Below are 13,819 nucleotides of genomic sequence, written 5' to 3'. Positions count from 1 at the left end.
AGAAAGTTTAGTGGTAACATGGTGGATTTCCAGCTTTCTTTGCCAAGACTTCCTGTTTCAGTAGGGAAATGGAAAGAGTAAGAGTTAATTGTTTCCTCTCCCCGCTCTCCCATTTCCCCTCCCAAGACAGTTCACTGTGTACTCCTATTGAAAGGCATCTAGATTGGTTAATTTGGTTGAATAGCTGCATTCAATTGAAATGAATCACTATATTTTCTTTGGGGTCTTTTTTGGTTCCATATAAACTTCTGGAGTTTTTTATTTTTAATTTTTAAAATATGTTTTGTTTATTTCTTTTTAGAGAGAAAGGAAGTAAGAGGGAGAGACAGATAGAAACCCCCAACTGGAGACTGAACCCAAAACCCAGGCATGTGCCCTGACCTGGAGTCGAACCTGTGACCTCTTGGTGCAAGGGACTGTGCTCAACCAACTGAGCCACACTCTCCTGGCTCTTCATAGTTAAAATGCAAAGACCAGAGGTGGATCTATCAACTACACAATCCTCTTAATGCTGAGTCTGATTCTTGTATGGTATTTTTTTCTCCCAAGGAGATAGAATTATCTTCTGAATTAAAATCCTTTACCCTTTCTGCTCTTGTTTTTTTTTTTTTTTTTTTTTTGATAGGTGTAGGGGTATAGTGTGAGGTTCTGAACACAGAATCGGGCATCAGATTTGGGCCGTGCCTCTACCACTTACTAGGTTGACATAGTATTTTTTGACTGGACATTTAACCTTTCTAAGCCTTAGTTTCTTTTGCTTAATATACATGTTCTGCCTCCTTCACAAGGAGGCTGTGAGAATTAAGTAATGTAATAGATCTGAGAGTGTTTTTTTTTAAGTGTAACAGTTATTCTTTTTTTTTTTTATCCTCACCCAAGGACATTTTTGCATTTATCTTCAGATAGAGCGGGAGGGAGAGAGTGAGGAAGAGAGAGAAAGAAACATCAATGTGAGAGAGACACATCAAGTGGTTGCCACCCACACGATCCCAACTGGGGCCAGGGACAAACCCCAACTGAGGTACATGCTCTTAGCAGGAACTGAACACTGAACCCAACTCTCCGGTTCACATGCCGATGCTCTAACTGCTGAACCAAACTGTCCAGGACACAGTTTATATTCTTATAGTTGTTTCTACCTCAGTATAATATGCATTCTAAATCAATATTTATTGAGCACCTACTATGAGGAGAATCAGGAAGGAGTTTATAAATCAGGTTGGGGATTTGTATAGTTAAGTGCTGTAAGAAAGGTATAGATAAACCTCTGTGAAATTTCAGATAGATTATTTTTGACTAGAGGTATTTAACATCAGCACTGTATTTCTTACATTTATTTTGTAGGTTATTATGTATTTTAAAAGTTATTCTTGGACCTAGGCAGACTTATTCTATATTATACCAGTACCATTTGATTTTTATTCATAAGTATACTGACTTGGTTGTTTTCTATAATTTAGCAACCATTTCTTTTTCTATTATATTTTTTGAGATAACTCCAGCTCTGCTTATCTTGGTGTTATTTGCTAATTTAATGGATTTACTTTCATTTCCATCTTCTGGTTCATTAGTAAAGATTATTAGATACATTTTGATCTAATATTTACCCTTTTAAGGTGCTTAAAATATCCTTGAAGAGTAGCTTTGAAACTTTATTTTTGACTCTGTAGCCATGTATACTCATCCAAAAAAGTTTCTAGTTTATTCCTGAGAATCATATAGGGTCAAAATCAGAAACCTTCTCTTCTCAAACACAGACTACACTTAGTGCTTACTCTCATCCTTTAGGTCTGTCAGTCCATCACAGAAGGAAATTACTTCATGGGACTTCCTTCCTTATTTGTTACCTTGGAGTTTTCCAAACCTTGTGGAGTTAGGGACACTTGATTGAGGGTTTGGCTTTAGTGCCTTCCTTGCTGGCAGAGTAAAGTTTATTCATCTTCAATTATTGGTCATTCTCCTCCACCCCCCCTTTTCTTTTAAGATTAGACACAAATATTTACCCTTTCTCCGGGTTTTCAGGAACTTCCCATAGCCTCTAAGAATTCTTAAGCCTATAGCAATCAAGTGACTTGCATGTGTATGAAATTGTGATGTTATCTTGACGTAGAAATGGAAAACTAAATCTTAACCTTTCCTCAGTATTTAGTTAAATTTAAAATGGTTGATATTTAGGAAGGATATTTAATTTTAGATTTATAAATTACTGTTATTTTAACAGGATTTCTGACATTCATAGACTAGACAGTGAAATTCCTACATGTGTATCTGCAGGAAAGCTTGTACGTTAGTGGAAGGATACTGTTAGCACAGTGCCTTACCTAGATAAGGCACTCATCTACTGGTTGAATGAGCGAATGCACTTTAACCTGGTGTTTATCTGAAATATGCTGCTATTCCTCTCCTGTACTTTGTATTAAGACTAGCAGCTCCTCCTTCAGTGCAAATATTTTTTTGAATATTATTCTTATTTCATTGTTATGTTCACGGTTTGTTAGATAACATTCACATTTTTCAGAGAGGAAGTATACATTTGTTTGCTAGGCATTAAGTAGAAGAAACAGATTTCTTAAATGTGTCTATAGATAAGGTAGATATCAGATATAGAAGCAATTTATATAAAACATACTGAGGTCATATTGACATTAGAATTTACCTTTGTTTTGTTTTCCCATTATTATAATTTGTGTAATATTTTAACATAAAAAGTATCTAATTACTATAAAAACTAGAAAATACTGAAAAACATTAATTAAAAAAACTCTTAAATTCTACCTCCTAGCAATACTATCTTTTTGTTTGTCTTTCTAAATATACTTGTTTAACTCTGTTAGCCATGCTGGTAGTTTTCAGTATTCCACATCTTAAATACCATCTATTTATTAAAGAACCAAAAAGTGCCACAGCAGTAGAAGCAGCCCACATTTTATAAGGACATTTATACTTTTATACAAATTATGTAGGTGTCTTAACAGTTGTTAAAAAAAACAAAACAAAAAATCTTCATATGTAATGCAGATCACTTCTGAGCACTCCCAGTGACACTTGACCCAGTAGTTGAGTATCCCTGGGTAGAACAGTCAAAATTTATGAGCAAGTTTGCAAGTCTCCATATGGGCCTTAGGTCTTGTTAAACTAGTTTGAATTGCTTCAAATACGTGCTAGTATCTGTACAGATCCCTTCTTTTGATTTGAATAGAGTCCCCAGTTGTAATTTTCTGAAATTTATCATTTGAAAGAATTAAATCCAGAAATTTTTTTATTCTGTGTAGTTTTTGTACATATGATACTTCTTCAGGATTTCCCCCCCAATTTCCAAATGCATGGCAGTTTTCCATGATTACTTTATTATCTGTATACTTGGTCAGTGATGACATCATAGTTATTCTTCCAAAATAACATTTTATTCTAACTCTGCCTCTTCAACCCTGAAGGTTCTGCCTATTTCAGGTTTAATTTCCTGCAGGTATTGTAGAAACCACCTAACTGCGTCTATTCTTTTCCTTTCCTCTTATTATAACGTTGTAGTATTTTCTTCCCATTTCTTACTTTCTTTTCTCCTTTTATTGTAGTTTTCAACAGTTTATTTTAGAAAGATTTAAATATACATATACACAGAAAATGAACTTTATTGTATGGAAATAACCATTGTGATCATTATGGTGACCAGTATTACATTTGTTTTCTGTGTGTACATATATAATTAAAAAATAAATTATCTTTATTGTTGAAATTATTACAGATGTCCCTCCTTTTTATATATATAAAATTTAAAAATTGGATCAATGTGGGCATTCTTTAACCTTTTTAAAAAACTTAATATTTTGTGAACATTTTTCCATGCCTGCCTATTTTTTCTATATTACAGATTTATTATAATTTATGCCTTCTTCCTAGACATTTAGTTCTTTAGGTCCTCCCTCCCTCCTCCTCATCCATCCATCCATCCATCCACCCATCCATTCTTTCTGCTATTGTAACCAATATCACAATATCCTTATAGCTAAATTGTTTGGACAGTTTGATGGTTATTTCTGAGGATACTAGAGTAATGGTTCTAAGACATAGCTCTGATTTTATTATTTCTGTTATACATATTTCATCTCTCTGTTGTGACCAGTCTGCATTTATCATTCTAAAAACTGTTAGTCTATTCTCTGCTAGACTTTATGACTTTATCTCTTATTCTTTTCTCACACCCTCCAGCTACACTAAACCTTTACTTGTGGTTTCTAAAATGTGTTTTACTCATGGATGTCTGTTTGCCTTCTTTTCTTATCAACTGGTAAATATTTCTTCAGCTTTCTAGCCTAAACTTCCCTGTGAAGTTCTTGATCTCCCTAGGTAGAGCGAGGTGGTTCCTCCTTTGCATCCTGTTAGCTCTTCTGTTGGAAGGCCGATGAAATACTTCCCAAACTAGAGATTCAGTTTCCTTTTCAAGGCTGTGAGCTCCTCAGTAGAAGGGATGTTGTTCTGACCATCTCTCTCTTTCCAGTACCTAACTCAGTAGGTGCTTAATAAGTGTTTGAGTAAATCTGAGGTCTGGGGAAAAGCAAATCTCTAACAATGGAATAATAAAATTAAATATATTTTTAATTCATTCCACAATACTATGAGGATAAAATTACTTGATTGAAAAATATTTATGGAGAACATAAGAAGTATAGTATTTTTTCAAAAATAAATGTGTTATGAGTGATTAAGAATATGAAGAATTTACAATTTCATTTAATGTTCAAACTATAGTTTTATCAAACGTTAAGATATTTAAGTGAAATGAAATTTTTTTTTCTGTTGTTAATCCTCACCTTAGGATATTTTTCCATTGATTTTTAGAGAGTGGAAAGGAAAGGGGGGAGAGAGAGAGAAACATCTGTGAGGGGGACACATTGATTGGTTGCCTCCTGCACAATCAGGGTCAGAGATGGAGCCTGCAACCCAATTAAGTGCCCTTGACCAGGAATCAAACCTATGACCCTTCAGTCTGCAGGCCAGCACTCAAATGGCTGAGCCAAACCAGCCAGGGCAAAAAACTGTTTTCTTTTGCTTATGTTTCTTTGTAAGCAAGAACATTTAAGTATTCTGTATTGACAAATACAGGTACAGTGTTTAAAATTTGAGTCATGTAACAGTATCATTATGGCTGTAGTTTTTGTAACTTAGCACCTGAATAGATTTAAGAAAAGTTGGATTAATTAAAATATGTTAGAACCATAAACAATAATTACTGGAAAGGTAGGATGTTTGGAGTTTTAAAAGAATAAAACCACATTCCTGTAGAAAATATTCATTGACAACGTAATAAGGAAAGCATCCTGAGTTACAGGATAATTGATCTGTTCTAGTAGTCATCTCTTTATGTCATTGTTTTGATATTTTGGCTTAATTATTCAAAATGGTGAATGCTTTCTTTTGTTCTCAAGTTCTTCAGGCTGAAAGTTTACAAATTCTTTCTCATTGTCTATTTAAATGTTAGGCAGTTTAAATATTTTGTAATTTATTTTGTGTTGGGCTAATCTAAATATGCTATAACTAATAATTCTTGTATATATATATATATATATACATATATACATATATATATATATCTCAAATCTTTTGTGCCAGTAGCTTTTTAAGATTTGAAGTTTGCCTTGCACTCCATTGTCTTCTTAGCACTTAGAATAGTGATTAGTACTGCCATATGATTGGTTTTACTTACTGGTGTATTAACTTAATTTGTTTCTTTTCTTTTTTTAAAAGGTAATGTGGCTTTAGATAATCTAAAGATAAAAGAAAATGCTCTGGTAAGTTTTTAAAAACTATGTTAATTACTCATTTAATTTGAAGCTCTTAGGAACCATTGGTTACTAAGTATCTGGTACCAGGTACCAGATAAAGTGGTTGAGTCACTCAGAGAAGGATTACTTGTTATAACTATTTGCTGTAGGAAAATCTGAGATTAAAGATTTATAAATTTTTTTTCCTGATGATCAAAATAGTATCTTTTGGAAATATAGTTTTTCCTTGACCTGATTTGACTGTATAGCTTTATAGTGGGTCTTTGTCTAAGGGCTTGACTTTAACAATTTATCTAATGAATAATTGTATTTTTGGAAATACATTCAAAGTGCAGCCATATAATATTATGGTACTATTAAGAGGTAAAATAGTCCTGGCTGGTGTGGTTCAGTTGATTGAAGCATCATCCCATACAACAAAAGGTAGTAGGTTTGAGTCCCAGTCAGGGAGCATGCCCAGGTGGCAAATTGGATTCCTCAGGTCAGGGCAGGTACAGGAGGCAACTGATTGCTGTTTCTCTCTCTCCCTCCCCCTCCCCCTCTTGGTTAAATAGATTGTTTTTGGACTCTAGTTTTAGAGAGTAGTTTGTGTCATTTACTATTGAGCTGAAAATAACACTCTCTCCATTTCCCTGAACCCCCACCTTTTAAGCTCTAGCTAACATATTAGACTTAATTTGAGTTTATGAAATCACTTATGAATGATTTTATTTTTTAATTAATATTTCTAATTAATCTATAGTATGTTTTAAAATCCTGTCTTTGACTTCTGGTTTTATTTCTGCATGATGAACTGTATTATTAACGAGAGCATTATACATAAAATATCCCCATGACTTGTCTCAGGGGAACCATTTAGAGCTATTGGAGATCCTAGGAGTAGAACTTTGTCACAGGAGTAACATTAAATTTTGTTGCGATATTTGGCATAGTGGAAAGGGCATGGACCTTGTAGTTTGGAAAACCCAGGTTTGAGTGCTAGCTCTGCCTTCAGCTGTGTGTCTTTCGGCAGGTTTCTGGGTTTTGTTTGAGCATTAGTTTAATCATCTTTTAAGTGGAGTTAATAATACAAAACAGTATAGTATCTCTTTGCCTTTGTGGCTTGAATAAAATGAAAAGTAGAGCCTGGAAAGTAGTGGGCATTCACTTAAATTTTCTTTCCCTCCCTTTACGTAGGGTGCTACAACTTTTAAAAATATATCCCAAAATTTAGAACTTAAGATTTTATTGCTGGAGATTAAAATAAAGTTTTTTTTCTCTGTTTATTTTAGAAGGAAATAAGTATAAATAGAATTATGGTGAGAGGATATATATTTAACATAAATAGAATTGATATGAACTCTGTGTTAGCCTAATTTGAGTTTTGGTTATGTGCTACTTTGTTATATGATAAAGAAATTTGTAATTTATATTTGCCATTAATTTAAATTGCAATTAAACCATATTAGTGAGATTTTACTTTAATATGGGTTCTTTTTCTCTTTTCACCTAGAATGCTTGAGCAATCAGAGATTGGGTAAATTGATTATTTTAGTTAATTGATATCTAAAGTGCCAGATTTTGGTAGTATTAGTATATGCTAAGGTACACCGAACAGAAAGGCTACTCTGATTGGTTCAGATTTTAATAATTCTAAGGACTCAAGTGATCATTGTGAATATCAGTTATTGTTTAGTACTCTGTGCATAGAAAAGTTATTTGTACTTTTTGGTAGTTTGGAATCTAGAAAGTGAAAGTTCATTATTGATTGGTAATTGTCAGTAATCTAAAGTAAATTTTAATTTGGTAAATAATATGTTGGGAATTTGCTTTTTTAAAAAGATTGTTTTGTTTATTCATTTACTAAATATTTATTTGAAAGAGAATTGTTAGGTTATTATTTTCAACTTATTTACATGAAAAACCTCTTCCTATTTTAGTATTTCAGATAAACAGTATTCATCTATTATTTTAAAAGTTTATGGCATTTCCATCTGGCTTGGTTTATTAAAACAACCAGATTACCCAATTACTTTCTTTAACTATAAACTCTTTTTCTATTAATTCTATTTATAATTATACTATTCCCATGAATTCTTTCTTTTTTAAAAAATGTTTTTATTGATTTTAGAGAAAGAGTAAGGGAAAGGGAGAGAGAGAGAGAAAAATTGATGAGAGAAGGAAACATTAATTGAGTCCACAACCTGAGTATGTGCCCTGGCCCTGACCGGCAATTTAACCAGAGACCTCTTGGTATATGGGACGAAGCTCAACCAACTAAGGCACACTGGCCAGGGCTGAATTCTTTCTTTAACGTCAAAGTTTAAGTTAATAAAAACTCTTTGTTTCAGCCATAAAACATCCTTTATGAGTTATTTAAATACAGGAAATTTGTTTCATGTTTTTCCTTAGAGATGATTGTGTATTTAAGTAATGATATACAGAGGTGATTTTTTGGAGGGGCTTAATACTTTAAGAGGTCCTTTAAATGTTTTTCTTCCTTCTGCAGAGTGAATTGGATGTTCCTTTCAAAGTCAAGGCTGGCCAAATTGGTAAGTACTTCACTCTTTTTTTTTAAAAAAATGTTTTTATTGATTTTTTAGAGAGAGAAGAAGGGAGATACAGAAACATCAACCTGAGAAACATCCATTGGCTGTGTCTTGCACGCCCCCTACTGGGGACCAAGTTTCAAACCCGGGCATGTGCCCTGACAGGGACCTCTCAGTCCACTGAATGACACCTGCTGGGTAGCACTTCACTCTGAGTTATTTTCGTTTTTTTCTTCTGTGTTATTTAATCTAAAACATCTTTTTGGCTTATGTTGATGAGAGCTTTTGTATTTATTAACCTAATGTGTTTTATGTATAATACATATATACTTTGAAGATTTTAACAGTAGGGTAGGGATTTACCCTCTAAAATGGAAGGACATTTTTGCACAGTGACTGCACCAATCTGCGTTCCCTCCAACAGAGCACAGTGGTTCCTTTTTTTTCCACATCCTCCCCAACACTTGTTGTTTGTTGATTTATTGATGATAGCCATTCTGACATGTGTGAGGTGATAACCTCATTGTGGTTTTAATTTGCATTTCTCTGATGATTCGTGACATTGAGCATCTTTTCATATGTCTGTTGGCCGTCTTCTGGTCCTTTGCCCATTTTTAAGTTGGATTGTTTGTTTTTTTGGTGTTGAGTTATATAGATTCTTTATAAATTTTGGATATTAACCCCTTATCAGATGTATTATTGGTGAATATGTTCTCCCATTCAGTGGGTTGTCTTTTCATTTTGTTGATGGTTTCATTTGCTGTGCAAAAACTTTTTAGTTTGGTGTAGTACCATTTGTTAATTTTTTTCTTTTGTTGCCCTTGCTCGAGGATATAAGTCAGAAAAAATATTGCTGCAAGAAATGTCCAAGATTATACTGCCTACGTTTTTTTCTAGGGTTTTTATGGTTTCGAGTCTAACATTTAATCTATTTAAGTCTTTAATCCATTTTGAGTTTATTCTTGTGTATGGTTGTAAGAAGTGGTTTACTTTCTTTTTTTTCACATATCTGTCCAGTTTTCCCAATGGCTAAAATGGGAGGACATTTTAACTGTAATGACACTATCCAGCCTTTGGTTCCATCACACAAATAATTTTCAAAATTGGTATCCAAATTCTGTGCTTTTCCTTTATATGTGAAAGTTGTATAATTTGCATATTCTAGTAAATAAACTTTAAGTGTGGCTTATTTCCTCCACGTTTGGTTCAACCATTTCAATTGATAAATTATATAGCAATGTGGTGTGGAGGATATGTTTTGATAAGTAGAAAGTCTTTCTTTGCAGCTAAACTTGAACACTAAGATCATCTGTCTATAATAAGCATACATCTTTGTTGAAGAAAGTTTTCAGTAGGAAGTTTAATCTGTGAAGTCCTCTCAACTTGTTTATACTACCCGATTTTTATTTTTTTTAAAATACAAATTACAACTCTAGATGACATACTCTGTAGAACTCTCACATATGCCACCATCCTTCTTTCCATCTTGATCACCTTCTATTTCACCATGTCACTTTCCTTTTTCATTTGTTATTTCATATTCAAGGAGAGTTTTGTTTTCACTATTCTAGCATCTCTTGTAATTACTTAAATATTTCAGTTCGAGTCCATTTTATGTCACTTCTGTGTTCATTTTAATATAAAGTCACTTTTTTTTCTTGAAACAGGAAACATCCCTAGGATTGAAAGCATCCCTAGGGAATGCATCATTTTTTTTTTTTTTTTTTAATACAAAGCTTTGTGCTGTGTGAGGTGGTAATGCTTAGCAGTGTATTGCTGTGGGTCTACATGCTTAATTGAAATCCTAGAGTGAAGTTATAGCCATTTATTCATTCTTTTACCTTTATATCTTTTAAAAATTTATGTAGCATTTATATTCATTATTAAATTTCTGTTGGATTACACCTAACCTATAAAGTCATTGTGGCTAAGTAAGCTCCAGATTTTTTTTTTTAGGACTAGACATATTTGTCAGTCTTCCTGGATTGTTCTTTTACTTAAAAATTAAAAAAGTCTCTGATCTGTGAAAGGGAGGCAGTAATATAACTAGCTGAATTCCAGTGGAATTTAGGATAATGAAGGATGGGAGGATAATGGGTTAGGATAAATGGAGAGAAGTATAGGGAACAGGCAGTCCCTTTTGGTATGCTAAGTAAAGGGGCATTTTCCATTTTTTCAGTCTCATACTCACCTAGAAGATAAATCATTTTTTAGGAGTTTATGAGATAATTACAAATATATAGTATCTGTTATAAATATAGTTGGTACTCACTATAAAAATCATCAGACTTAGAAATGATCCATAAATATATGGATCATAGAGGTAACTGGCATTATCTCTAGACTCCCTGACATGGGAGCCATTTAAGAAACTCAGCAGGTTTACAAGCTGAAAAAATAAAATTTCAATGGAGAAGTAATTTGAGATTTTAACCCTGGCAATAGATTCCCAGGTAATACTGACTTGCTTACATAGCCATCCAGGTAAATAAAAAATATCCTCCCTTATACCGAACTATTTCCCCTTAAGCTTGTTGTACTGTTTGACGATTCTTTGAACTTTGAGTTTTTGAAAGTGCCAGTGATTCTGGTGGTATAAATAGCTTAGTCATTCACATACTATCCTGATTTAGTTGAATCAGATTCATTTCTCTGAAGAGTCTTGATCAGCAACACTGAGAGAATTATAGCTTTTTTAGGGTTGTTATTTTAAAAATTGTGATTAGAGCCCATATTTTGTTTTGGAACATGGAAAACTTGGGGATTAGGAGAGGTTTGGATATAATTGCTTTAGTATTGTTGAGGGCAGATTGGAGACCTGGAAAGAAGGTATATTAGAGTTTGGGAAACCAGTAAAGAAGGAAATGTGGAAAGATACCAAAGATAGATTTTGCTCATTTCAAAATTTAGCTAAGAGTATGCCCTTTTTGTCTTCTCTCTCCTGCTCAGGATAGCCTTTTCCCATAAAACCCCAAACTTGGCTAAGTGACTAGTAGGACCATAGTTTATCTATATTATGAGTGAAACCATTTTTTCAGGCTAGTCTCTGAAGGACCTGATAATAATATCATTGTTTCTAAGAGAGAATAATGTGTTCTTTCTAGTGATTTGTAAGTAGAAATTTGGAATATAATTTGTCTAAGCTACCTGTAACTCATAATACTACTAATAAAACAGCATACCTTGACTTTAGAACTGGAGTCTTCCTATTATAGCAGCAGATATAAACTCAAAGTTCTTTTCCTTTGGTACTCTTCTCTGTGTTGCTGCTTCAGTTTCTGGGATCTCGTACAGATAATGTTTTACAGTTGAGCTGCAGAGATGTTGTTGGTTGTATAGGTCAGCATGTGCTGCATTGAGACCATTAGCTAACTGTTGGAAGAAGAAGGGTACCAGTTCTGGTTCCAGCGTCCTCACTGATGCCTTTGGTTGTCTTAGGCAATTAATATAACCTCTCTGGGACAGTTTCCTTTTTTTTTTTAAATCCTTACCCGAGGACAATTTTTCCATTGATTTCCAGAGAGAGGTGGAGGGGGGGAGGAAAAGAGAGAGAGAGAGAGAAACATCGATGTGAGAGTGACACATCGACTGACTGCCTCCTGTAAGACCCCAACCAGGGCCCAGGATGGAACTGCAACCGAGGTACATGCCCTTGACTGGAATCGAACCCACAACTCTGGTCCGTGGGGTGACACTCTACCCACTGAGCCAAACTGGCCGGGCAGTTTCCTTTTTTTAAGAATTTAAGTAATAGCTGCCTCATTCTTCTTACAATTTGGGAATATTAAATAAAATAATAGTTATAAAAAGTTTGAAAAATATAAAGCACAATGTGATTAGTCTCTTCTAATAGTAATATAATGGAAAAGATCTTTGTGAACTTCAGTGTTGAAATTTTTTCTTTTTTTTTTCTGAGTGATATATTTACTATATTTATAAATGGTTTTGTTATACCTTTTCTTGTAATGGAAAGTGAGAAATATATATCGTTTTGAGCAGCCAAATAAGAATTAAAGGTTGAAATTATGTTTCTTCAGATAAATTAACTTTGAAGATTCCTTGGAAGAATCTTTATGGAGAAGCAGTTGTTGCAACTCTGGAAGGATTATACCTGCTTGTTGTTCCTGGAGCAAGTATGTCATTTTAGGCTGTAACCATTCAGTTATATTACAGTGACATTGAATGTTACCTGGGTTAACTATTTTATATGTTTAGTAAGATAGAAGATAATTTAAATAAATCATGTACATACATACATATGCATGTATCTACATACATTTAACATATATACCCATATATATATAACCACATTTGTATATAAAATATTTTTATGTTGTTAGAATAATTTCAACCACTTGTTAAATTAATTCTTTTCTGTATGAATAATTGTTTTGCAACTAAGGCTTTCTTTTTATTTTTTATCCTCACTCGAGGACATTTTTCCAATTTTTTGTTCAGATAGAGTGGGAGGGAGAGAGAGAGAGAAATAAGGACCTGAAAGGGACACATCGAGTGTGGTTGCCACCCACACGACCCAACCAGGGCCGGGGACAAACTGCAACTGAGGTACGTGCCCTTAGAGGGAACGGGACTGCAGGCCGACGCTCCAACTGCTGAGCCAGACTGGCCAGGGTGCAACTAAGGCTTTCTATTAAGTTAAGATGCATTAGGCAGATTTACGTCGCGGGAGTGAAATGAAGTAAGATTTTCAAAATGTACCGATACATAAATCTACAGATTTCAGTATTGGAAAAATTTCCCCTACTTTGTGGCTCCTGATTTTGAGTGAATGTTCTCTTAAAAATTTATGTAAAATAGGTAATTTTTAAATTACAAATTATAGTATTTTAATTTTTTTAATGAATGATTTAAAGCAGTGATGTTTATTTAAGTAATACCTATGATTATTAAATTTTTTTTAGTTTGGGTATTTTAGGGAATAATTATTATATTTTCTCAACCAAAAAACAAACAATTTTTTTTCCCTTTTTGCTTTTTGGTCTTTGCCACATACATACTTGATATAGCATTTATCACATTATGTACACAACATGGATCTGGCTTTTTTACTTTATATATTTTGATATTTTTCAGTTTTCATGGTGATAGTGACAGTTTTGAAAGGCTGTATGATACTCCATGTGGGTTGCCTACTGTTTTTGCTATTACAGTGAATATTATAACTACCTCATTCTGATAGATAACTTTTTTATTCTTTGGTGTTATTTCCTTAGGATACATTATCAGAAATGAGATTAGTAGATAAAAAGACAATATATATATATATATATATATCCATGATTACTGATGTTGATACATATTCTTAAATTAGTTTCTAAAATTTTTTTTATCAATCTGTACTGATACCAGCTGATATTGGATATTACCTGTTGCTTTGTAGTTACAATTTTACCTACCACTCAGATATAATAACTGGACATTTTCTGCCCTCCCTCTGTTTCTCCTTTTTACTTTTCTACTCACTCTTTTCCCCACTTTCTCTTTTTCATA

The 13,819-nt window shown here is 33.4% G+C and overlaps 1 protein-coding gene across 6 annotated transcripts in view; it reads left to right on the top strand.

The window, feature by feature from the left end:
* Window positions 1-13,819, top strand: part of VPS13C (vacuolar protein sorting 13 homolog C) — a 190,114-nt gene that overhangs the window by 5,753 nt on the left and 170,542 nt on the right. For all 6 annotated transcript variants that reach the window (XR_004956421.1, XR_004956420.1, XM_036240190.1 and 3 more), the window contains exons 2-4: window positions 5,743-5,786; window positions 8,269-8,311; window positions 12,346-12,441. Coding sequence is in view for 4 of the 6 variants with exons in the window: in XM_036240190.1 (XP_036096083.1) it covers window positions 5,743-5,786; window positions 8,269-8,311; window positions 12,346-12,441 (183 nt within the window). In the remaining 2 variants the exon portion in view is untranslated. The remainder of the gene's footprint in view (window positions 1-5,742; window positions 5,787-8,268; window positions 8,312-12,345; window positions 12,442-13,819) is intronic.

Source organism: Molossus molossus, unplaced genomic scaffold (genome assembly GCF_014108415.1).
Source record: "Molossus molossus isolate mMolMol1 unplaced genomic scaffold, mMolMol1.p scaffold_m16_p_1, whole genome shotgun sequence".
NCBI lineage: Eukaryota > Metazoa > Chordata > Mammalia > Chiroptera > Molossidae > Molossus > Molossus molossus.
This window is presented reverse-complemented; position numbering and strand designations above follow the sequence as displayed.